The 24,966-nt window shown below is 37.8% G+C and overlaps 1 protein-coding gene across 2 annotated transcripts in view; it reads left to right on the forward strand.

The window, feature by feature from the left end:
- The window catches only part of LOC126187600 (ribosomal protein S6 kinase delta-1), a 191,245-nt gene that overhangs the window by 56,155 nt on the left and 110,124 nt on the right, over positions 1–24,966 (forward strand). For both annotated transcript variants that reach the window (XM_049928787.1, XM_049928788.1), the window contains exons 6-7: positions 148–619; positions 12,830–12,951. In XM_049928787.1, coding sequence (XP_049784744.1) covers positions 148–619; positions 12,830–12,951 — 594 coding nt within the window. The remainder of the gene's footprint in view (positions 1–147; positions 620–12,829; positions 12,952–24,966) is intronic.

Consider the following 24,966-nt stretch of genomic DNA (forward strand, 5'->3'; position numbering starts at 1 on the left):
TACTGATTGCTTTTGGACAAGTGAAAAAATTACATAATTTTTTTTATGTGAAAGCCACAAGTGTTTTGTTTTGTTTTTACTTTAATTTGTTTGAGCAACTTTCTGTGTATTGCTCAAGTGTTTTTTTCCATTTTGTGCTTGTTTCAGGGTTCAGATCTTCAGTTTTTTGATCCTTTGCAATCTCCAGAAAGAACAAGTAGAGCAACATCATCACAAGTCAGCAATAGCTGGTTACTTTCAATGCCAACATCTTCAGTAACAGAGGATGACCTCATATCATACAGCAATGAACAGACCATCAGGGCATCTAGTGATGGAAATTGTTTGATACTTGATGCTAGTAAGCTTACTCTGTATGACAGCCAAGCTTTAGAAACTGTGACAAAAGAAGCTGGGCATTCTGAGCAAGTAAATTTTGCCTCAGAACTAAGCAACTGCAACCGGCAGGATGTAGCTCTGGGTGACATATTTGGTACTACTTCTGGTCAGGAAGCTGGCTACATATTTGAAGCAGCACATCATGTAACTCTAGCCCAGCAGCAGGAGGCAAATGGGAACTATGAAGCAGCTTTTACTTGCTACAAAACAGGAATTGCCTGTCTTCTGAATGGAGTACAAAGTAGGTGATCGTGCTTATTGTTTTATTACTTGGCAGTGTTTTCGAATATTGGAATGGTGCTTCAGTTTTATTTTACTATGACCTAAGGTACTTAACATTACATGACCTTTATGACATCTGTAATTCATGAGAATGTAGGGAACATTAATAGTTATCATCACAGTCCTCTTCAAATCAGATTCCTTTTTGGTTTGCTTAACCATCCTACTACCAGGATTTTTTGCCCACTGAGTACCACTGGGATCATACAGACTCCCAGTAATTCACACCAGATATATTGACAGCACTTTGATGGAAAAAAAAACCATACATTGCAGCTGTTCAGTTTAACAATAATGATTCTGCTTTGATAAATATTAACGTTCAAGAAAGAAAAATAAATTCAGATTGGGGTCATATTGACCCCAGTGTTACACAGTGCAGAAACCATGAATAAATTTTAATGTGTTGAAAATATGAAAGTGAATAAAACATCATTGGATACAGTTGATTTACAAGGGGACTTTCCATCTCAGTTTGGGATGAGACTTCACAGGTTGGTAGTATACCTCATGGGTGTCCATTCATAGTAGTCTTAATGCGCACTACCCAGAAAATTCTGAGAAAAAGGGCCCTAAAGTTTTAAGCATAACTTATACACACCTCATATGAGGTCAGAAATAGCATTCCAGTATACAGGTGAAATAGCTCAGTCAGTAGCAGGCTAGAATGTCAGAAGGCCTATCCGGGCTGTCACAGGCTACTTAAAATGTGAATGACAGTTGTCAGTACTTTCTTTTTAAAAAGTTGAATAATAATTGCATTTGTAATGGAGGTAAATTAAAATACTCATTACTGTCATTACAATGTTATTACAAAATTGGGTGATATTATAAGCTGTGAAAAGATTATAAATAATCATAGTAAATTCGTTGAACCAGTGCCTTCGTGGAAAAGTAGCTGTTGCTTTATTGGTAGGTGGTTAGAAAGTGTCAGGATCTGCACAAAACCAATCAAGCAGTGCCAGTTCATTCCTGACTTACACAGAGATTGGAGCATTCTGTACTGTGAAATGTTATCAGAAGTTTTACAATATTATGGATTAAATGTGCTGTCAATGAAGACTTTGTGATAGTATCAGAAGCTGCAGATTCATTATATGATTAAGTGTCGAAGGTGATGTTAAAAGATGCAGTTGTTTATTATGAAAGCATACTTGCTGCAAATAATTTGATTGCATTGTAATCTTAAATGGCAATTTCTCATAAACCAATGTTGGTGGGTGAAGAAAGTTAGAGACATATTATGGATACGTTGACTGAAAAAATACTTGTGACTGATGATGAACTTGCTCACAAAAATGAAAACTGTGAAGGTGAATCTTTTGAAAAGTATGAAGACTGCAGCTCATCAGATGAATATGAACCAGAAGAAAAGAAGGCAAAAGAAGTAGACAGTCTTTCTTTGGATTATAAAATTAACATTGTTAATATCGCAAAGGCTCCCCCCGTGTTGAAACTACAAACATTACAAAAGAAAATGAAGTAGCTGGTTAAGAAAGAAGGAATGTTTATCCCAATGGGAAGAAGAAATAAAAAGAGGAGGTAATCAATTTGATACATATGCAGCAATCAGTTCCTGGATGTATGGTCATTTTGTTGAAGTCAGAGAGAATTATCAGCAAGTGACCTCATGTGATTTACAACATTTGGCTTTAGTAGCTGCATAACAGTTTACAGATTTTGAATTTAAAGCTTCTGACAGCTGGATTCATAGAGTCAAAAGTGAGCATGGAATTCGTCAGGAAAAGGTGACAAGATTTGTTTCAAAAAAAGAACAGCGATGATCAAAGAAACCTTGGCTGCTGCAGATACTTTTCAAACCCATAAATTAAAACTGATACAGAATTTCAGTAAAGATTTTGTTATCAACACTGACCAGGCAGGCATTTATTGCAGTGTGTTTAAAAATTCATTTTCCTCTACTCTGACAAACACTTCAATTTCGGTTGTTTTTCCTTTCCGGGACGTCAGTATCATTCACTGTACAACAGGGACCTAGCTGTCAGAGGAAGTAAAAATGTTTTCGTCAAAAGACATGACATGAACAAAGTGACACATACATTAGGGTGTCCATTCGTCCCGTTTTTCCCGGGACAGTCCCGTTTTTTACCAAAGTGTCCCACTGTCCCGAAAGTTTTTTTGGGGACGCTCAAATGTCCCGTATTTTTATGATTTCACTTGGCTAGAGTATTTTACGCTACTGGTTGTTTGATTTGCTATTAACTGCTCAATTATTTACCCTAGGAAGCATGTGATGACTTTCAGGATGCCCAAAACATGTACCGAACTGTCAATGAACACAAGTAATTTTAAACGCACTATAGGTTACGAATAACAACGAAGATTCTTCTCTTCTAAATTGATCCACTGAATCTGTCCTTTCGGTCCAGAGATACTCTATACCACTAATACTTGCTCTCTGGCTTTCATCACCTCACTGTTAATGTTTTGCACTGTGCAATCACTGTTTCATTATGCCAAAACAAAACTGTAATTTTAACAGCAATATAAAGAGCAAGTTTCCTTTCATCACTGGTAGTGGAGAAACTGTACAACATATGTTGTGCAGATCAAAATTTACTATTGATCATGGTGTAAGGTCTGACATTGTGAATCACATTAAGATTAAGAAACATCGCATGAGTGATCAAACGAAAAGAGCAAACAAATGCATGAGTGACTACTATGTAAACTTAAAATTTGTAGCAGAAATGGATAGGCAGTTGGCAGCACAAGAAGCTACGTTTGCATACCACATTGCAATGCATAACCATAGCTTTAAGTCAATGGACTGTACTACAGTAATTGTTAAAAACTTTTCAATCCTATATTCACATGTGGACACACAAAATTTAATGCAATCATTTCAAATGTTATTGCACCGTATGCAGCTCAGCAGGTTTTAAATGAACTGAAAAGTGCTCGATTCATTTCTGTAATGATTGATACATCGAATCATCTGGATTTGAAGTTGGTTTCTCTCCTTATCAGGTATTTTCACCCTGAAAATGGTACCACAGTCAAAGTGCTCGAATTGCTTAATTTAGCTGGAGAAACTTCAGATTTACTTCATAATTATGTGCTGGAGGTTTTAAAGAAATATGATCTTCAGGGAAAGGTGATTGTAGTTTCTGCAGACAACACTAACACCAATTTTGGTGGCAAGCAGAGGAAAGAAAAAAAAAAAAAACAATTTGTTCTATAAACTGCAACAGAACACAGTGAATAATATAGTAGGTGTTGACTGTCCAGCACATGTGGTGCACAATTCTCATGCCTTTTAAAGCATTTGACTGGGTTACTACTGAAAAGGAGCAGCTACAGTAAAGGATATTCAGGACTGTTGTGTTTTTGTTAAAAGTATTGTACCAAATTTTCCTGTTGACGAAGACGAACTGTTTGATGAATTTTCATGTGCACAGAACTTAATAAAAAGTGAAGAAGGAGACAAAGAAAGTGTAAGTGCAACATGGTCTGAAATATTTGCTTATTTCAAAACTAAAAACATTAACATGAAAAACATGATTCATTTGGTGGAGTTTTGTCTGGCAATTTCTGGGCCATAGTGTGGCAGAATAATTGTAAAAAGTTATTTGCGGTCATCTGAGTGCACGTTTTAAAGGTAACTTGTATGTGTATTAAATTAGTCTACACAATATTTATGTCCCATTTTTTTTTCTTCATTGTCCCAGGTTTTTCTCTAATTTATTTTAAATGTCCCCTTTTTCAATGAAAATGAAATGGACACCCTAACATACATATACCACTCAATATGCTCTCACTGTCTGGAAACATTCTATCTCATGTGTTTGTTTACAAGAGACAACCAGTAACTTTGGTACCTGAGTACAAAAGAACAGTAAAATAATATAAGTAAAATTAAAAAAAACTTTGTAATAGTGTGTTCAAAATCTGAGAAGCCAACAACAGAACTCTATACTGACTATCTCAACCGATGTTTGAAGTCTTATGTCGGTCAAGAATGGTTTCTGTTAATTATTGACTCTTGGGCTGGAAAATCAAATCCTGAATTACACAACAAAATCTTTCAGGATGATGAGAAATCACTAACATTTACGGTTAGTGATTCCTCCAAAATGTACTCCACTTGTTCAAACATGTGATGTCTGTTTTTGTAGACAAGTAAAAAATCTAATAATTTGTATACAAAATTGCACTTACCTTACTGAAAATAATAGAGAAATAAATTCTTGCAAAACTATAAAAATACAATCAATAGTCCATCATAAGCTGCCATTGTCAATTTTTAAGGAAATGATCCGATATGCCTGATATGCTTCCACGATTTCTAATGAAAGATAAATTTTCAGGAATGTTAACGAAGTATGGTTTTCAACAGATCTTAAAAAAAAAAGGGTTGTTCCTACAAACATTCATCCTTCATAAATTGTGCAAGATGCCAAAATACTTTTTGTTTTCATTGTTTTTATGACAATTATCATTCTGGTGCCTGCACATAAAATACAAAATTGATATATATATATATATATATATATATATATATATATATATATATATATATATATATATATAGTTATAATAGAAGGAAACATTCCACGAAGTATATATATATATATATATATATATATATATATATATATATATATATATATTAATAGAGGGAAACATATATGTAAAAAGAAAGATGATGAGACTTACCAAATAAGAGCGCTGGCAGGTCGATAGGCACACAAACATACACACAAAATTCTAGCTTTCGCAACCAACGGTTGCCTCGTCAGGAAAGAGGGAAGGAGAGGGAAAGACGAAAGAATTTGGGTTTTAAGGGAGAGGGTAAGGAGTCATTCCAACCCCGGGAGCGGAAAGACTTACCTTAGGGGGAAAAAAGGACGGGTATACACACGCGCACACACACACATATCCATCCACACATATACAGACACAAGCAGACATATACAGAGGCAAAGAGTTTGGGCAGAGATGTCAGTCGAGGCGGAAGTGCAGAGGCAAAGATGTTGTTGAATGATAGGTGAGGTATGAGTGGCGGCAACTTGAAATTAGCGGAGATTGAGGCCTGGTGGATAACGGGAAGAGAGGATATATTGAAGAGCAAGTTCCCATCTCCGGAGTACGGATAGGTTGGTGTTAGTGGGACGTATCCAGATAACCCGGACGGTGTAACATTGTGCCAAGATGTGCTGGCTGTGCACCAAGGCATGTTTAGCCACAGGGTGATCCTCATTACCAACAAACAACATCTGCCTGTGTCCATTCATGTGAATGGACAGTTTGTTGCTGGTCATTCCCACATAGAATGCGTCACAATGTAGGCAGGTCAGTTGGTAGATCACGTGGGTGCTTTCACACGTGGCTCTGCCTTTGATCGTGTACACCTTCCGGGTTACAGGACTGGAGTAGGTGGTGGTGGGAGGGTGCATGGGACAGGTTTTACACCAGGGGCGGTTACAAGGGTAGGAGCCAGAGGGTAGGGAAGGTGGTCTGGGGATTTCATAGGGATGATCTAAGAGGTTACGAAGGTTAGGTGGGCGGCGGAAAGACACTCTTGGTGGAGTGGGGAGTATTTCATGAAGGCATCCTTCATGAAATTATATATATATATATATATATATATATATAATAGAGGGAAACATTCCACGTGGGAAAAATATATCTAAAAAGAAAGATGATGAAACTTACCAAACAAAAGCGCTGGCAGGTCGATAGACACACAAACAAACACAAACATACACACAAAATTCTAGCTTTCGCAACCAATGGTTGCCTCTTTCCTGACGAGGCAACCATTGGTTGCGAAAGCTAGAATTTTGTGTGTATGTTTGTGTTTGTTTGTGTGTCTATCGAACTGCCAGCGCTTTTGTTTGGTAAGTTTCATCATCTTTCTTTTTAGATATATTTTTCCCAGGTGGAATGTTTCCCTCTATTATATTCATATCATTAATTTGAACGCAACCATCACGTTTGTTATTGTTATCGTTATTGTTATTGTCACTGTTACATTTCGTAGTCTTTTCTGTCGTCTTATTTCCTCCTTCTGTTTTTGCCAGCAGTTTCACTTTCTATTCACCTTCTCCTTTTTTACCGTAATCCAGTATACAATTTTATCCCGTCGATATATACTCAATAATACGTAATAATACGTAAATCACTTCCAAACCATAACCAAAAAAATTTTTTTTTCCGCTTTGCTGCTATAAAATCCACCGTTTCCAGTTCACAAACACTTCCTTTTAGCTATTAAACAACCTTTTCGGCAGTTTTAATAACTTTTGCTTTATTTCCATTTCCGTTTTTCTCTCATCACCGATCATTTTTAGCTGCTTCCCACAGGTTTTAACGTCATTATTTCTTCATCAAACAATTGTTAGCTTCATTTCCATAATCTGCCACCACCAAACCACTCCTTTTAATACATCCTCACGTAGTTTTTTCGAAATTTTCCCGTATTTCTCCACCCTTTAACGTGTTTTGGCGGCAACACAACCACCTAACCTTTATGCACATCATTATCTACCTACACAAGTTCACCACAGGATCGACATAGCCCAGCCCTAACCAACCCTTTCTCACCTTTTTTCACACCAGATCTCAAAAAAAAGAAAAAAAAAAAAAACCTCTTTCCTGACGAGGCAACCATTGGTTGCGAAAGCTAGAATTTTGTGTGCATGTTTGTGTTTGTTTGTGTGTCTATCGACCTGCCAGCGCTTTTGTTTGGTAAGTTTCATCATCTTTCTTTTTAGTATATATATATATATATATATATATATATATATATATATATATATATATATATATATATATATATATAAAAACAAAGATGATTTGACTTACCAAACGAAAGCGCTGGCACGTCGATAGACACACAAACATACACACAAAATTCTAGCTTTTGCAACCAACGGTTGCCTCGTCAGGAAAGAGGGAAGGAGAGGGAAAGACGAAAGGATTTGAGTTTTAAGGGAGAGGGTAAGGAGTCATTCCAATCCCGGGAGCGGAAAGACTTACCTGAGGGGGAAAAAAGGATGGGTATACACTCGCACACACACACACATATCCATCCACACATATATGGTATATGTGTACATATACATATATAGGTATATGTGTGGATGGCTATGTGTGTGTGTGTGCGCGAGTGTATACCCGTCCTTTCTTCCCCCTAAGGTAAGTCTTTCCGCTCCCGGGATTGGAATGGCTCCCTACCCTCTCCCTTAAAACCCAAATCCTTTCGTCTTTCCCTCTCCTTCCCTCTTTCCTGACGAGGCAACCGTTGGTTGCGAAAGCTAGAATTTTGTGTGCATGTTTGTGTTTGTTTGTGTGTCTATCGACCTGCCAGCGCTTTTGTTTGGTAAGTTTCATCATCTTTCTTTTTAGTATATATATATATATATATATATATATATATATATATATATATATATATATATATATATATAAACAAAGATGATTTGACTTACCAAACGAAAGCGCTGGCACGTCGATAGACACACAAACATACACACAAAATTCTAGCTTTTGCAACCAACGGTTGCCTCGTCAGGAAAGAGGGAAGGAGAGGGAAAGACGAAAGGATTTGAGTTTTAAGGGAGAGGGTAAGGAGTCATTCCAATCCCGGGAGCGGAAAGACTTACCTGAGGGGGAAAAAAGGACGGGTATACACTCGCACACACACACACATATCCATCCACACATATATGGTATATGTGTACATATACATATATAGGTATATGTGTGGATGGCTATGTGTGTGTGTGTGCGCGAGTGTATACCCGTCCTTTCTTCCCCCTAAGGTAAGTCTTTCCGCTCCCGGGATTGGAATGGCTCCCTACCCTCTCCCTTAAAACCCAAATCCTTTCGTCTTTCCCTCTCCTTCCCTCTTTCCTGACGAGGCAACCGTTGGTTGCGAAAGCTAGAATTTTGTGTGTATTTTTGTGTTTGTTTGTGTGTCTATCGACGTGCCAGCGCTTTCGTTTGGTAAGTCAAATCATCTTTGTTTTTAGATATATTTTTTCCCACGTGGAATGTTTCCTCATTCCATGTGGGAAAAATATAAAAACGTCTGCTTGTGTCTGTGTATGTGCGGATGGATATGTGCGTGTGTGTGAGTGTATACCTGTCCTTTTTCCCCCTTAGGTAAGTCTTTCCGCTCCCGGGATTGGAATGACTCCTTTCCCTCTCCCTTAAAACCCACATCCTTTCGTCTTTCCCTCTCCTTCCCTCTTTCCTGACGAAGCAACGGTTGGTTGTGAAAGCTTGAATTTTGTGTGTATGTTTGTGTTTGTTTGTGTGTCTATCGACCTGTCAGCACTTTTGTTTGGTAAGTCACATCATCTTTGTTTTTATATATATAACTGAAACTCCACCCAGAATTTTGTGACGGTGGTAATTAATTTACCTCCATTAAAAATACATTTGAAACTGTTCAACTTTTTAAAAGGAAAATATTGATGAGGGTAATTCACATTTTAAGTAACTGTGACAGCCATGTCATAAACAAAATGAAATTATTTATGATTTAATTGATAATAATTTAGATCATTAACTTTATTTAACAGTTGTAATAATTTTTAAAACAATTAATACAACATAATGAAACTATTCTGGCAGGTAGCTAGGATCAAACAAGATCAGCCATATGACAGTCTAGCACGCTACTGGTTGAGCTACTTGACTTATCTGCCATCTCGCTGCTTATGACCCATATTTGAAGTGTGTATGAAATACATTTGAAACTTAGAGCCCTTTTTTCAGAATTTTCTGGATAGTGTGCTTTAAGACATCTATGAGTGAACACCCTTGAAGTTTGCTACTAATCTATGAAGTCTCATACTGAACTGAATTTCTGAGATCGGAAGGTCCCCCTGTTAAGAGGGAGAATGTTGTATGTTTTGAAAATAATAATTTTGTAAACAAGTGAGATACAAATTTCTATTATTTTTGTAGGAACATATTGACCTCAATGGTTAAATTACCATACCTCTTACTTTTTGAAATTCAACTCAGAAATCTTTCAATTATGACAGCTTATTCTATTGTACTGAATGTGTTATAAATGTTATCCTGTCTCTTTTTTTATGCCTTTCCATTCTTGTCTATTGATTCTCTGTTGTCATGTTTCTCTGTGTGAAATTTTGTGAAACAATTTGTTCACAAAATTCCATGTAAGAGTGAGTTTCGTTCCAAGTTTGCTTCTGTTTTTTCATTGTTTGTGTATCATTTGTGAGAAATATCTTTACAGAATTGTTCTAAACACTCTATGAGAGATTCCTTTGACACTGATTTTAACTTTTGTTATAATAATACTTACAGTTAGTAATACTCATATACACTTGACAGAACACAATGAATTAAACAAAGCTATTCAAAATATCTTTGTGGGGATGTGAGAAGATCAATAAAAATTTGGTGATGGGAAACAATAAAAAAACAATAAAATTATGATGAAAACAAAGCTGAAATTTAAGTCAGATAGAAACTACAGTTTATCTATTAAGATGGTAGGTGGAACAATAACAACAGATAGAAAATTGTACCAACACTCCACAATTTATTTAGATGTTGCTATAACTTAACATATGAGTCATACACACTGTCAGTTGACAGTGAAAATAATTACAATCCAAAAGTAGTACTAGATAAGGAGTGCAAAGCCATTTGAGGTATGAAGATCACAAATGCTGTACAGATGATTACTGAATGGAAATGGTTAATCATGGTGTAAAAATGTTACAAAAGAAACTTGCACAATTGTTTAAAGAATGTTTGCAAAAGAAGACAGTTACTCAAAATTGGAATTATTTTGTAACTGCTCTGCTTCCCAAGAATGGAGAAAGATGAGAGACAAACTACTATTCACTCCTTTCTTTATTGTAAAAGGTACACTCATTAAAATATGAGTTTTTAAACTGACATTAGAAGTGAATATAGCACAATTGTCAATTTAAACAATGGAAACTCCAGGTTGGAATATTAGCAATATAAGGAAAAGGTAGACTGCTGCTTACCATAGAGATGACACTTTCAGTTGCAGATAGTCACAACAAAAAGCCACAAATTAGCTTGTGACCAAGGCTTCATCAGAAAAGAAAACACACACACATTCATTCCCACAAGTAAGCACACCTCACGCACACGACTGCCATCTCCAGCAGCTCAGACTGCAATGCAGCTGTCATATAAAATGAAAGCAGCAATCTGGGAGGGGTAGGGAATGTACAGCAGGGTATGGGTGGGGCGAGAGAAGATTGCGGTCTAGTGGAGCATGCAGAGATTAGACAGTCAAAAGGTGCCTGTTGGCTACCTAGTCCGTGCACACTTCTCTCTCTCTCTCTCCCACCCCTACCCTGCTATCCCTTCCCATTTCCCACACCCTCCAGATTGCTGCTTCAGTTCTAAGTGACAGTTTGATTCTGATCTGAGCTGCTGGAGATGGCATCATGTGTGCGTGAGGTGTACTTGCTTGTGTGTGTGTGTGTGTGTGTGTGTGTGTGTGTGTGTGTGTGTGTAAAAGATAACGTGTGTCTTTTGGTTGTGCAAATCTACAATTGACAATTTACAGCCATAAATGAAATTGTGGAATGGAGCAGTAAGTCAGTGGTAGGCAGTGGAAATCTTGTAATTCCATTTTGTTAAATTTTACAGTGGAAGCAAAAATGGTTTCTTAAAAAATATATAAAGTGATACAGATAATGTTAGTACATTTGTAACTATATAGTAGAAGCCTAGTTATTGACAAATTTGAGAAATCAAAGCACTTTCAGGTCTGTCTTTGGTAATGGAGTCTCTGTAATTAGAGATTTCCAGATGGAATTTCCAGGTGGAATTATGAGTTTTTCATTGCCTACCATCGAAGTGGCATTCACATATTTTGAGAAAACTTATGACTTCAGATGGAATTTCCAGGTGGAATTATGAGTTTTTCATTGCCTACCATCGAAGTGGCATTCACATATTCTGAGAAAACTTATGACTTTCATTGAAACTTTATTAACAATCCTTAAAAGACCTTGACTCAATCTTTGTTAGTATACTAAAGAATGTGTGAAATCAGTGCTACAGCTTTTGAAACTATCCTTAGCATTATAGTGTTTGTTCTGGGAGAGTGAATGGGGAATAGACATTAATGGAACATAAGTGACACTTCTTTGTTTTACTGCTGATTTACAGTTTGCTGCTAATAGAGATGAATTTCAACATGTATAGAACAACTGTTTCAACAGGTTTGAATGTAAGCTTGAAAATCAGTCATAATAAGACTAAAATAATGTACAATAACACATCGAAAAGAATATTGCACCTTGTAATAAAGAAGTCATAGAACCAGTTCACAAGTGTTGTAATTAGAGCAATTTAAGACAAGTGGATGGACAGCAAAAGAAACAAACAAAAGAATAAAAATGGCCTAGAGTGCTTTTGGTAAACTAAATGAGACTTTCAAAACAAAACAACTAAAGTATGTTTAAAGGAAAGCCTACAATCTGTTTGTATGACCAACTGTGAAACACTGTTAACACAAAAGCCATTCAATAACTGAGGGTTGCTTAGTAACAGATGGAAAGATTCATGTTGAAAATTATGGGAAGTACAAGAAATGAAACAAATGGATCATGGAACAGACTGTAGTAGTATGTATACTTAGGACCTTAATGAAAATGAAATGTAGGTCAGCAGGATATGTTGCTAAGTGAATGGGTGGTAGATGGACCTAGGATGTTATGTACTGGATTTCAAGATAAAGACTGAAATGTTGACCCAGTGGAAGTTGGATGGATGACATTGGAAAATGCGCGGGAGCGATATAGGTGTGTGTAGTTAAAAAGCACAATGCATGGTCAAGTCTAGAGGAGGTCTTTATCCAGAAATGGATGTAAAATGCTGCTAATACTGCTCCTGATGAAGAGTTAAACTAGTTTTTGTAAGTCTTCTTTTTATTTTGTATTTGTCACATCATCTTAACTAAATTTATCCACAATGAAAAAGATCACATTTATTTTTTGCATGGTCCCAGACAAAATGAACATTTTTGACATAATCAGTATAACCCTGAGTCCAATGTCATATGAATGTAGTTAATGGGAAAATATATTTTATCAGATTTGTTGATTTCAGGTGTGCATTCATTAACTGTGTTTATCTGTTCAACGTGCTTTGTGATTTTTTTTTTTAACAGGTGACCCAGACTCACAACGGAAAAAGTTTGTACGTGACAAAACAGCAAAATACCTCCTCCAAGCAGAAAAATTGTATAATGAAAACTTAGCACCAAAATTGAAGGAGTCTTTTCACTGGAATGTAAGCTATTTTACACAACACTTTCTTCTTATGTCTGTTGCAGTGTTGAGAAGATATTTACAATAATGAATGAAAATAACAGCAGTCATTCAATTTACATATTACTGTAAGAGAGGTTAACTGTGGTTAACACAGGTGGTGCCATAAAAAGTTTCTGTATTTCAGCCAAGTAGATTAGAAACTGTCAGATTTCCTGTGAGGCATATGATCGCGAGGAAGTAATTACCATCATATAAGCCGCATTCTTTAAGATAACAAGCAAGTAATGTTCCAATTTGCAGCATTTAAGGTATTTATATGTAATGGCTGGTGTTGAGCAATAAAATACAGTATTATGACCTATAGCTGTCTTGCACTCTCAGGATTTTTGACTAGAGATGTCAGATTCTAATTTTGATGTGGTTGGTATTCATATCTTCAGGCATAGGCAATGTTTAACCATACTTGGTGACAATAGTAGAGAATTGGGAAGTAACAAGATTTGTTGGATATAAACCAGATTAATGGAGGATCACTTTATAGCATAAAAAAGCACACCACCCTTATCAGTAATAAGTAGCTTTCCAGGTGTGCCATAATACACAAGAATGACAGCCTTAGCTCTAGGAAAGGTTGCTGAAATATGATAGAATCTTATCAATATTGAGGGGTTGTGGCAGCAAATAACGTGATTACAGTGTTACTGTAACCCTTCGACTGCTTTTTACTTCTTTTTTTTATCAACCTGCAACATTTAGTGTATTCTCGTGAATATAATATTTGTCTTCCAGAAACAGCGTGTTACATAACTTATCAAAATTAAATAATCATTTTATTTCTGGTTTGTCCTAAATATTATTTTCCAGAAAGTTGTGTCCATGACAAATCAAAGGGACTGAAGAAATAACAGATTATGTTACTGTGGTATTTTGAAGTTATTGAATACATAATCTACATTTTGCAATCCATTGTTCTCAGATAATTTCCTCCACAGCATTTATGAAACATGAAATTCCCTTCAAGTTCTACTGGCGGCTTGAATTGCCATCTGTGATATGCAGTTCATTTGTTCATTTCACTTTATAGACTGGTTTAACCTTGCAGTTCAAAGAAACGGTTTATCAAAAGAAATAATTCTGGGCTAGATATCAACATGCAGTTTTTATCCTGCAATACAGTTCTTTATTGTACACAGTACAACAAATACAACCTCTGTAGAGGTCCACATCATATCTTTGGAATGGCGACATTGTTGTGAAGCATACAAAGAGACATTTGTGTGACAGTGCTTTGAGAGCTTCCCTCCAGGGGATGTATGGCTGCTTAGGTTTCTTGTTGCAATGCAAAAATTTGAACATAGCTGATGTTACGTTAGCCATAGTTTTATTGGGAGAAGATAACAAACAATGAATTTTAGAGAAATGTTTGTGTTCCCTGATAAGCCAAAGGACACAATGTGAGACCTTAGTTTCTCCCGACATATATAATGTTCAAATAACGTACGGGAATGCAGCCAGATAATGTCATAGACAACTGCTGATATTTCACTGGAGCGTACCCTGCCAGCTTAAAGGCAAAACTGCAGCAAGTAAGCGCTGTGAATTTAAAACCGTGGTTTCCACAGGAACTCCATAAAGATCACACACACACACACACACACACACACACACACACACACACACTCACTCACTCATTCGCTCACTCACTCTCTGCGGTGGCCCGGTGTAATGTTAAGCATTTTCGTGGACTTACTTGCTGAAGAATCTCGCTCTCTCTCTTCTTTTTTAAAAAATAGCTACTCTTGAAATATCATTCAATGCACCAGAACATATTTGCTTCCATTTTGTACAAAAAAAACCAACTAAACTTTATGACATAAGCCCACACATTACTGGGCACCCAGGATCAGTTAATTACACATTTTTGAACACAATTAATACGCAAGCTTTTATCATGGCTGCCTATCCACATCCAGTCCATGTACTCTCAACAGCAGTTCAATGTCTACTAAACAGTCACTATCTTGAGTCACTCCATTTGGTTTTCAGCAATACAAAGCTACATTATTCTTTGCAGCCGGCCACGGAGCTTCCTGGCCGTATTTGATTATTCTTGGCAGGTCGCGCTGAACACTTGCCAGCGCCGATGAATTATTTCCCTTCCAGTTTCGCCTGCACAAACAATAAATGGGTGCAGTATCCCATGCTCATCCTTATGCCCTGCTTTAAAATAACGCGTGTTCGAAACGGCTGGAACACAAGTCTCTCCAGACTTTTGTAAAATTCTGGGGGCACTACATATCCCTCCCCTTAGCTCGAACACTCGTTATTTTGCACACAACATATATATTTTAATAATTTCTTTTCTTAACACTTATCTTGTTACTTTGTACTACATAAAAACATTAGGTACAAAAACTCTCTTCCATCTCCAGTATTTCATTAAGCTGTTGGTAATATCGTTCATAGATAAAGTAGTATGATAAACTAATAGTACAACAAGTATTATCTATTTCCAATAGATTTATCTAGTCTTGCTTCCAGGATTGGGCCAAAATAAATCCCTCCCCTTAGCCAGTTTCAAAGTTCAGGCGTTATTCTGAGTCGAGTCTTTACTTTTTTTTCTTTTTTTTAGAAGCTGTTGCAATGATAACCACTGGTTTTCCGGGTCTGAAAAAAAATTAGTTGTACTGGGGGTTTTCTCTTTTTTCTATCTCCTCGTGCAGGACTCGTCTTTTCTATTTAAAAAATTTTAGAATTCAAATTTACCAGGAGAAACTTTCCACTACAATCTCAGGTCACTATACCACCCTTTCCCTTTGGGTTCCAATCTATGCAAGGGTTGATACTATGGAAACATCTTCTTCCTCATCCTTGGGTAGGTATGCCCCTTCCATTTATACAAAACTATGGTACAGGTCAATCCCCTTTTTGGTTCCCCTGCCCGCACAGTATAGGTCAGCCTTCTCTGGGTCTGCCTACCTGCCTCTCTTTCTCTCATGTCATCTATATCGGATGCGCCCTCCCTATCTTCTCTAACAATGATTCATAGTCTTGCCTCTTTCGTACTCCTGTGCACACTATTTTATTTAATGTTTCCTGGTAAAATTTCTATCTACCTCTCCTTTACTCTTCCTGAGTCCTTCAGCCTACCTGCTTAAATTCTTTGCTTGTTCATTGCTTAGAGCTCATTTATATAGCTTTAATAACTAAATATGTTTTGTCCACAATTGTAACTTTATTTCTTTTCATCGGGCTATTCAATCTGCACAATCCTGTTATTCATTGGAAACTTATTTGACTCGATACCTCTGGCTTAATATCTATTTCTTTTTATCTCCATTCATATTACTTTGTACTACTATAGCTATGAACACAGGTGGATATACACATCATCCCCCCTTGTTCCTTTAGCTTAAGCTTACTATACCATTTCACTTGAGATGTGTAACCGTCATTACTTAGCACATGTGCTCAAGCCCTTCCTGAGCACTACCTCCCCCCTTATCTAAGACGGTTGTTACATCTCCCTGTGTATTACTTGTCTGTGTCTTTGTATTTAATCGTTTGAGTGTGGAAGTGTGATCGTGCATCCTGATTCTTCGGCCCACTAAGGTTCTTAGTTGAAGATTTGTAGAAATCACTGAAAAGAGGAGGACTTCAGCGATAGAAGTAGATGAATGTGGACAGAGGGAAAGATAGATTGGTACTCTTAAGAGAAGTGAGAAAGGAAATAAAAGAATCGGTTGCTAAGATCGAAGAAAGAAAGAAGACAGCCCCAAAGACAGGAAATCCTTCCCACCCCCCGTTCCCCGGGATCCCCACTTCGCCGGTACTTAAGTGAGAAGCCGGGGGAGGTACGATGTTCGGCGTCTCCTGCAGAACGGACATTCTCACCGCTACCTTTGAAGGCCCCGAAGAAAAGATCTTGGCAACTTCTATGGAACGGCAAATGATGAAGAACCAGTCACACTTGTATGTGAGGTTTGTATGAAGGGCGTGGTGTGTAGGTCGTGTCTGTGCCTATGCTACCCACCCCTTTCAAAATTAGATATAAACCCTCCCCCATAACATCACACTTTACAAAAAATATAAAACATTCTTTAAAAATAGAAATTATATACACTATAATCAAATAGTTATTCAGTTAGTCACTTCCTCTATATTTCATACACATGTTCAGTTCATGTCATCTAGGTATCATTCTTCCTAAACAGTACCATCATATTATATCTCCTGTTAGAATGTTACCCTGTTAGTTTTATCTCATGCTTAGAGGTTACTGTTTATTGTGACTCCTTAAATTAGTCATAATCGTGTAGTCATAATTGGTCTCTTTTAATACTAATATGATAGGATAGCTTAAGGGCTATAAATAGATTACAGGATAGTCGAAGATTTGAAGGGAGTTCGGTGTAGGAAAACTAATGTGGAAGCAACACCAAACCCAACTCGGGAACTGGCGGACGTCACTCCGCCCGTTGACACAGAACATCAACGTCCCTGGGGGTTTTGTACATATCATTTTATATCCATAACATTAAACATTCCCTTATCCTCTCCCATCACAGGATCTACTAAATATAGGGTTTTTTGGTGTACTATTGATTGAATACGATAAGGTCCTACATATTTCAGAAAAAAATTGTGTGTTTCTTTTTTCAGTGCTGAACTTCGAAGGTGTTGTTTTACTAAGTCATCTACATGGTATTCTGGGTCAGTTGCGGTTGCATTGTATTTATCTACCCTTTGTTGGGCACTCCTATGTAAGTTTCTACCAACTCTTTCCTGAATGGCTTGGTGATCAGTAGCTCTTTGCTCCGGACACATAGAACACTTAATTAGAGGTTCTCCTATAAATGGCTTGCGAATGGCTTCTACGGGTGTCATTCCTGTAGAAAAATGCGGTAGTTTGTTTAGAATAAGCTCAAAATCTTTAATTATTTCCGCCCATGAGGTATGAGTGTCGTGGCAATAAGTGCGGCACAACCTACCAATCTCTTTCATTACTCTTTCACAAGGGTTCGAAGATAGATTATAGTTGGGTATTAAAATGTGTCATATATTTTCCCAGACTAAAACTTCCTTAACTTCATGTCTGGTAAACTGAGGTCCATTATCAGAAAGTTTCTCCTGCATAAGCTTGAATTCTTTCCTCAACGTTTCTAAGTCTTTCTTGGTGTTATCTAAATCGGAAGTTACTATAGGCGAAGAGATATCAACACTTAGTTTCTCTTCAACCTTTTGTCCTATTAATTCTTCTACTTTGTTTTTCTAAGCTATTCAAATTTATAAGCTCTGCAATCATTAACTTTTCTTTGAAGTTCTGCTCTACGGTTTCCACCTGTGATTTGACCCCTGAAATTTGCACCTGTATGAGGGGGACCACTTATCTTGTTTCTGGACATTGGTTTTTAGCATAGTTAATTCTTGTTTGACCACATTAAATGTAACATTACATACATTTTTCAGAGTCGTATTTTTCGTTAACTTGTGTTTCCAAATTACTACATTTACATTCTACATCATATTCTAATTTTTGAACTAACCCTTTTAGTTTAGCTTCATTTCTTTGTTCTACATTCTTAAATAAAATATTTGTCTGTTCACTCAGGGAATCGGACAATTCTTTTTTCAATTCTTTTTTTCCATTCTTGCATCTGATTACTTAGGATATGAACTTGAGCCTCTAGTTTTGTGATTCAAACTACCCTTTGATAAACCTCATTAATTCACCTAAATCTGGCCCCTCTTTTTCAATTCCCATAGCTCCAACAGACTCTACGGATTCATGTTCCATTTCCATTGTGTTTTGTTTTGCCTTTAATCTAGTTATCATTAAAAGTACACTTGCTTATTTCCACAACCCCCCACACTTCACAAACAATCAAAGGTCAGTAGTAGCTCACCCGGCGTTGGTGGAAGGCGGCGACGGCACCGGTGTACGGCGGCGTCAGCGTCGATGGACGTCGGCATCGGTGGACGACGGCGTCGGCTTTTGTGGACGGCTGCTTCAGCGTTGGTGTACGGCAGCGTCGGCGTTGGTGTGCGTCGGCGTTGGTAGACGTAGACGGCGGCGATTTGAGACTAACTGCAGCGTTGTGTGGTTTTCTTGATTCCCTTAATCATTTCACCATTTATCAACACGATATTTCTGGATAAGTATCGTGGAATCCTTCTTCAGCCTCACTGTTATCGGTTGCTATGGCAACTCCCAACTGCTTTTTTTTTTCTTTTTCTTATAACTTCTTTAATATTTGCCCTTCTTTCTCAGGTCCTTTCTTTACAGTAGCCACATTCTTGCGGTGGCCTGGTGTAATGTTTAGCGTTTTTGTAGACTTACTTGTTGAAGAATGCTGGTTCTGCTTTCTTGCAGCACCTTTGTCTTCTGCTAGCACCGGACGCTTCTCCAAAGATTTCACTGCTAGGAAGGGGAAATTTTCACTCTCTTGCTCTCTCTCTTCTTATTTAAAAATACGCTACTCTTGGAATATCATTAAATGCACCAGAACATATTTATTTCCACTTTGTACAAAAAAACAACTAAACTTTAAGACGTAAGCCCACACATTACCGGAAACCAAGGATCAATTAATCACACATTTTTGAACACAAGACTTCTGGTCAGGTGACTACAGGGTTATAAACACAAAATCAAATAGGGGTAATGCAGGAGTACATTTAATAGTGAATAGGAAAATAGGAATGCGGGTAAGCTACTACAAACAGCGTAGTGAACGCATTATTGTGGCAAAGATAGATACGAAGCCCACGCCTACTACAGTAGTACAAGTTTATATGCCAACTAGCTCTGCAGATGACAAAGAAATTGAAGAAATGTATGATGAAATAAAAGAAATTGTTCAGATAGTGAAGGGTGACGAAAATTTAATAGTCATGGGTGACTGGAATTCGAGAGTAGGAAAAGGGAGAGAAGGAAATGTAGTAGGTGAATATGGATTGGGGCTAAGAAATGAAAGAGGAAGCTGCCTGGTAGAATTTTGCACAGAGCATAAGTTAATCATAGCTAACACTTGGTTCAAGAACCATAAAAGAAGGTTATATACATGGAAGAATCCTGGAGATACTAAAAGGTATCAGATAGATTATATAATGGTAAGACAGAGATTTAGGAACCAGGTTTTAAATTATAAGACATTTCCAGGAGCAGATGTGGACTCTGACCACAATCTATTGGTTATGATCTGTAGATTAAAACTGAAGAAACTGCAAAAAGGTGGGAATTTAAGGAGATGGGACCTGGGTAAACTAACTAAACCAGAGGTTGTACAGAGTTTCAAGGAGAGCATATGGGAACAATTGACAGGAATGGGGGAAAGAAATACAGTAGAAGAAGAATGGGTAGCTCTGAGGGATGAAGTAGTGAAGGCAGCAGAGGATCAAGTAGGTAAAAAGACGAGGGCTAGTAGAAGTCCTTGGGTAACAGAAGAAATATTGAATTTAATTGATGAAAGGAGAAAATATAAAAATGCAGTAAATGAAGCAGGCAAAAAGGAATACAAACGTCTCAAAAATGAGATAGACAGGAAGTGTAAAATTGCTAAGCAGGGATGGCTAGAGGACAAATGTAGAAGCGAGTATCACTAGGGGTAAGATAGATACTGCCTACAGGAAAATTAAAGAGACCTTTGGAGATAAGAGAACCACTTGCATGAGTATCAAGAGCTCAGATGGAAACCCAGTTCTAAGCAAAGAAGGGAAAGCAGAAAGGTGGAAGGAATAAAGAGAGGGTCTATACAAGGGCGATGTACTTGAGGACAATATTATGGAAATGGAAGAGGATGTAGATGAAGATGAAATGGAAGATACGATACTGCGTGAAGAGTTTGACAGAGCACTGAAAGACCTGTGTCGAAACAAGGCCCCCGGAGTAGACAACACTCCATTAGAACTAGTGACGGCCTTGGGAGAGCCAGTCCTGACAAAACTCTACCATCTGGTGAGCAAGATGTATGAAACAGGCGAAATACCCTCAGACTTCAAGAAGAATATAATAATTCCAACCCAAAGAAAGCAGGTGTTGACAGATGTGAAAATTACCGAACTATCAGTTTAATAAGTCACAGCTGCAAAATACTAACGGGAATTCTTTACAGACGAAACTAGTAGAAGCCGACCTCGGGGAAGATCAGTATGGATTTTGTAGAAATGTTGGAACACGTGAGGCAATACTGACCCTACGACTTATCTTAGAAGCTAGATTAAGGAAGGGCAAACCTACGTTTCTAGCATTTGTAGACTTAGAGAAAGCTTTTGACAATATTGACTGGAATACTCTCTTTCAAATTCTGAAGGTGGTAGGGGTAAAATACAGGGAGCGAAAGGCTATTTACAATTTGTACAGCAACCAGATGGCAGTTACAAGGGTCGAGGGGTATGAAAAGGAAGCAGTGGTTGGGAAGGGAGTGAGACAGGGTTGTAGTCTCTCCCCGATGTTATTCAATCAGTATATTGAGCAAGCAGTGAAGGAAACAAAAGAAAAATTCGGAGTAGGTATTAAAACCCATGGAGAAGAAATAAAAACTTTGAGGTTCGTCGATGACATTGTAATTCTGTCAGAGACAGCAAAGGACTTGGAAGAGCAGTTGAACGGAATGGATAGTGTCTTGAAAGGAGGATGTAAGATGAACATCAAAAAAAGCAAAATGAGGATAATGGAATGTAGTCGAATAAAGTCGGGTGATGCTGAGGGAATTAGATTAGGAACTGAGACACTTAAAGTAGTAAAGGAGTTTTGCTGTTCGGGGGGCAAAATAACTGATGATGGTCGAAGTAGAGAGGATATAAAATGTAGACTGGCAATGGCAAGGAAAGCGTTTCTGAAGAAGAGAAATTTGTTAACATCAAGTATAGATTTAAGTCAGGAAGTCGTTTTTGAAAGTATTTGTATGGAGTGTAGCCATGTATGGAAGTGAAACGTGGACGATAAATAGTTTAGGCAAGAAGAGAATAGAAGCTTTTGAAATGTGGTGCTACAGAAGAATGCTGAAGATTAGATGGGTAGATCACATAACTAATGATGAAGTATTGAATAGGATTGGGGACAAGAGAAGTTTGTGGCATAACTTGACTAGAAGAAGGGATCAGTTGGTAGGAATGTAGTCGAATAAAGTCGGGTGATGCTGAGGGAATTAGATTAGGAACTGAGACACTTAAAGTAGTAAAGGAGTTTTGCTGTTCGGGGAGCAAAATAACTGATGATGGTCGAAGTAGAGAGGATATAAAATGTAGACTGGCAATGGCAAGGAAAGCGTTTCTGAAGAAGAGAAATTTGTTAACATCAAGTATAGATTTAAGTCAGGAAGTCGTTTTTGAAAGTATTTGTATGGAGTGTAGCCATGTATGGAAGTGAAACGTGGACGATAAATAGTTTAGGCAAGAAGAGAATAGAAGCTTTTGAAATGTGGTGCTACAGAAGAATGCTGAAGATTAGATGGGTAGATCACATAACTAATGATGAAGTATTGAATAGGATTGGGGACAAGAGAAGTTTGTGGCACAACTTGACTAGAAGAAGGGATCGGTTGGTAGGACATGTTCTGAGGCATCAAGGGATCACCAATTTAGTATCGGAGGGCAGCGTAGAGGGTAAAAATCATAGAGGGAGACCAAGAGCTGAATACACTAAGCAGGTTCAGAAGGATGTAGGCTGCGGTAGGTACTGGGAGATGAAGAAGCTTGCACGGGATAGAGTAGCATGGAGAGCTGCATCAAACCAGTCTCAGGAATGAAGACCACAACAACAACATTAATACATAAGCTTTTATCGTGGCTGACTATCCACATCCAGTGCATGTACTCTCAACAGCAGTTCAGCGTCTACTAAACAGTCACTATCTCGAGTCACTCCATTTGTTTTTCAACAATACAAAGCACATTACTCTTTGCAGCCGGCCATGGAGCTTCCGGGGCATATTTGATTATTCTTGGCAGGTCGAGCTGAGCACTTGCCAGCGCCGACGAATTATCTCCCTTCCAGTTTCGCCTGTACAAACAATAAATGGGTGCAGTATCCCATGCTCATCCTTATGCCCTGCTTTTTGTAAAATTCTGGGGCACTACAAAACACACACACACACACACACACACACACACCACAACACACACTGAGTCCCCCCCCCCCCCCCCCCTCTCTCTCTCTCTCTCTCTCTCTCTCTCTCTGTAAACACTTGTGCCATCACAAACCAAAGATAACCAGCATCAGAGATTTTTGTTGTTGTTGTGGTCTTCGGTCCAGAGACTGGTTTGATGCAGCTCTCCATGCTACTCTATTCTGTGCAAGCTTCTTCATCTCCAACTAACTACTGCAACCTACAGCCTTCTGAGTCTGCTTCATAAATTCATTGATTTTTACCCTCCACATTGCCCTCCAATACTAAATTGGTGATCCGTTGATGCCTCAGGACATGTCCTACCAACTGATCCCTTCTTCTAGTAAAGTTGTGCCACAAATTCCTCCTCTACCCAATTCTGCTTAGTACATCCTCATTAGTTACGTGATCTACCCATCTAATCTTCAGCATTCTTCTGTAGCACCACATTTTGAAAGCTTCTATTCTCTTCCTGTGTAAACTATTTATCATCAATGTTTCACTTCCATACATGGCTATACTCCATACAGATACTTTTAGAAAAGACTTCCTGACACTTACATCTATACTCGATGTTAACAAATTTCTCTTCTTCAGAAACGCTTTCCTTGCCATTGCAAGTCGTTTTATATCCTCTCTACTTTGACCATCATCAATTATTTTTCTTCCCAAATAGCAAAACTCATTTACTGTTTTAAGTGTCTCATTTCCTAATCTTAATTCCCTCAGCATCACCTGATTTAATTCGACTACATTCCATTATCCTCTTCCTTTCAAGACACTGTCCATTCCATTCAACTGCTCTTCCAGGTCCTTTGCTGTTTCTGACAGAATTACAATGTCATAGGCAAAACTCAAAGTCTTTAATTCTTCTCCTTGGATTTTATGTTAGTATTTTGCAACCATGACTTACTAAACTGATAGTTCAGTTATTTTCACACCTGTCAACATCTGCTCTCTTTGGAATTGGATTTATTATATTCTTCTTGAAGTCTGAGGTATTTCGCCTGTCTCATACATCTTGCTCACCATATGGTAGAGTTTGTCAGGTCTGGCTCTCCCAAGGCTATCAGTAGTTCTAATGGAATGTTGTCTACTCCCAGGGCCTTGTTTCAACTTAGGTCTTTTAGTGCTCTGTCAAATTCTTCACACTGTATCTTATCTCTGATTTCGTCTTCATCAACGTCCTCCTCCATTTCCACAATATTGCCCTCAAGTACATCACCCTTGTATAGATCCTCTATGTACTCCTTCCGCCTTTCTGCTTTACCTTCTTGGCTTAGAAGTGGTTTTCCATCTGAGCTCTTGATATTCACACAAGTGGTTCTCTTTTCTCTAAAGGTCTCTTTAATTTTCCTGTAGGCAGTATCTGTCTTGCCCCTAGTCATATATGCCGCTACATCCCTACATTTGTCCTCTAGCCATCCCCGCTTAGCCATTTTGCACTTCCTGTCGATCTCATTTTTGAGACGTTTGTATTCCTTTTTGCCTGCTTCATTTACTGCATTTTAATATTTTCTCCTTTCATCAGTTAACTACAATATCTCTTCTGTTACCCAAGGATTTCTACCAGCCCTTTTTTTTTACTTGCTTGCCCCTCTACTGCCTTCATTATTTCATCTCTCAAAGGTACCCATTCTTCTTCTACTGTATTTCATTCCCCTTTTCTTGTCAATCGTTCCCTAATGCTCTTTCTGAAACTCTGTTCAACCTGTGGTTCTTTCAGTTTATCCAGGTTCCATCTCCTTAAATCCCTCCTTTTTGCAGTTCATAACCAATAGATATTGGTCAGAGTCCATATCTGTCGCTGGAAGTGTCTTAGAATTTAAAACCTGGTTCCTAAATCTGTCTTACCATTATATAATCTATCTGAAACCTTCCAGTTTGTGATTTTTTTGTGGGATGCCACTTGCTAGGTTAGTCTC

The sequence above is a fragment of the Schistocerca cancellata genome, chromosome 5 (genome assembly GCF_023864275.1).
Source record: "Schistocerca cancellata isolate TAMUIC-IGC-003103 chromosome 5, iqSchCanc2.1, whole genome shotgun sequence".
Taxonomy (NCBI): domain Eukaryota; kingdom Metazoa; phylum Arthropoda; class Insecta; order Orthoptera; family Acrididae; genus Schistocerca; species Schistocerca cancellata.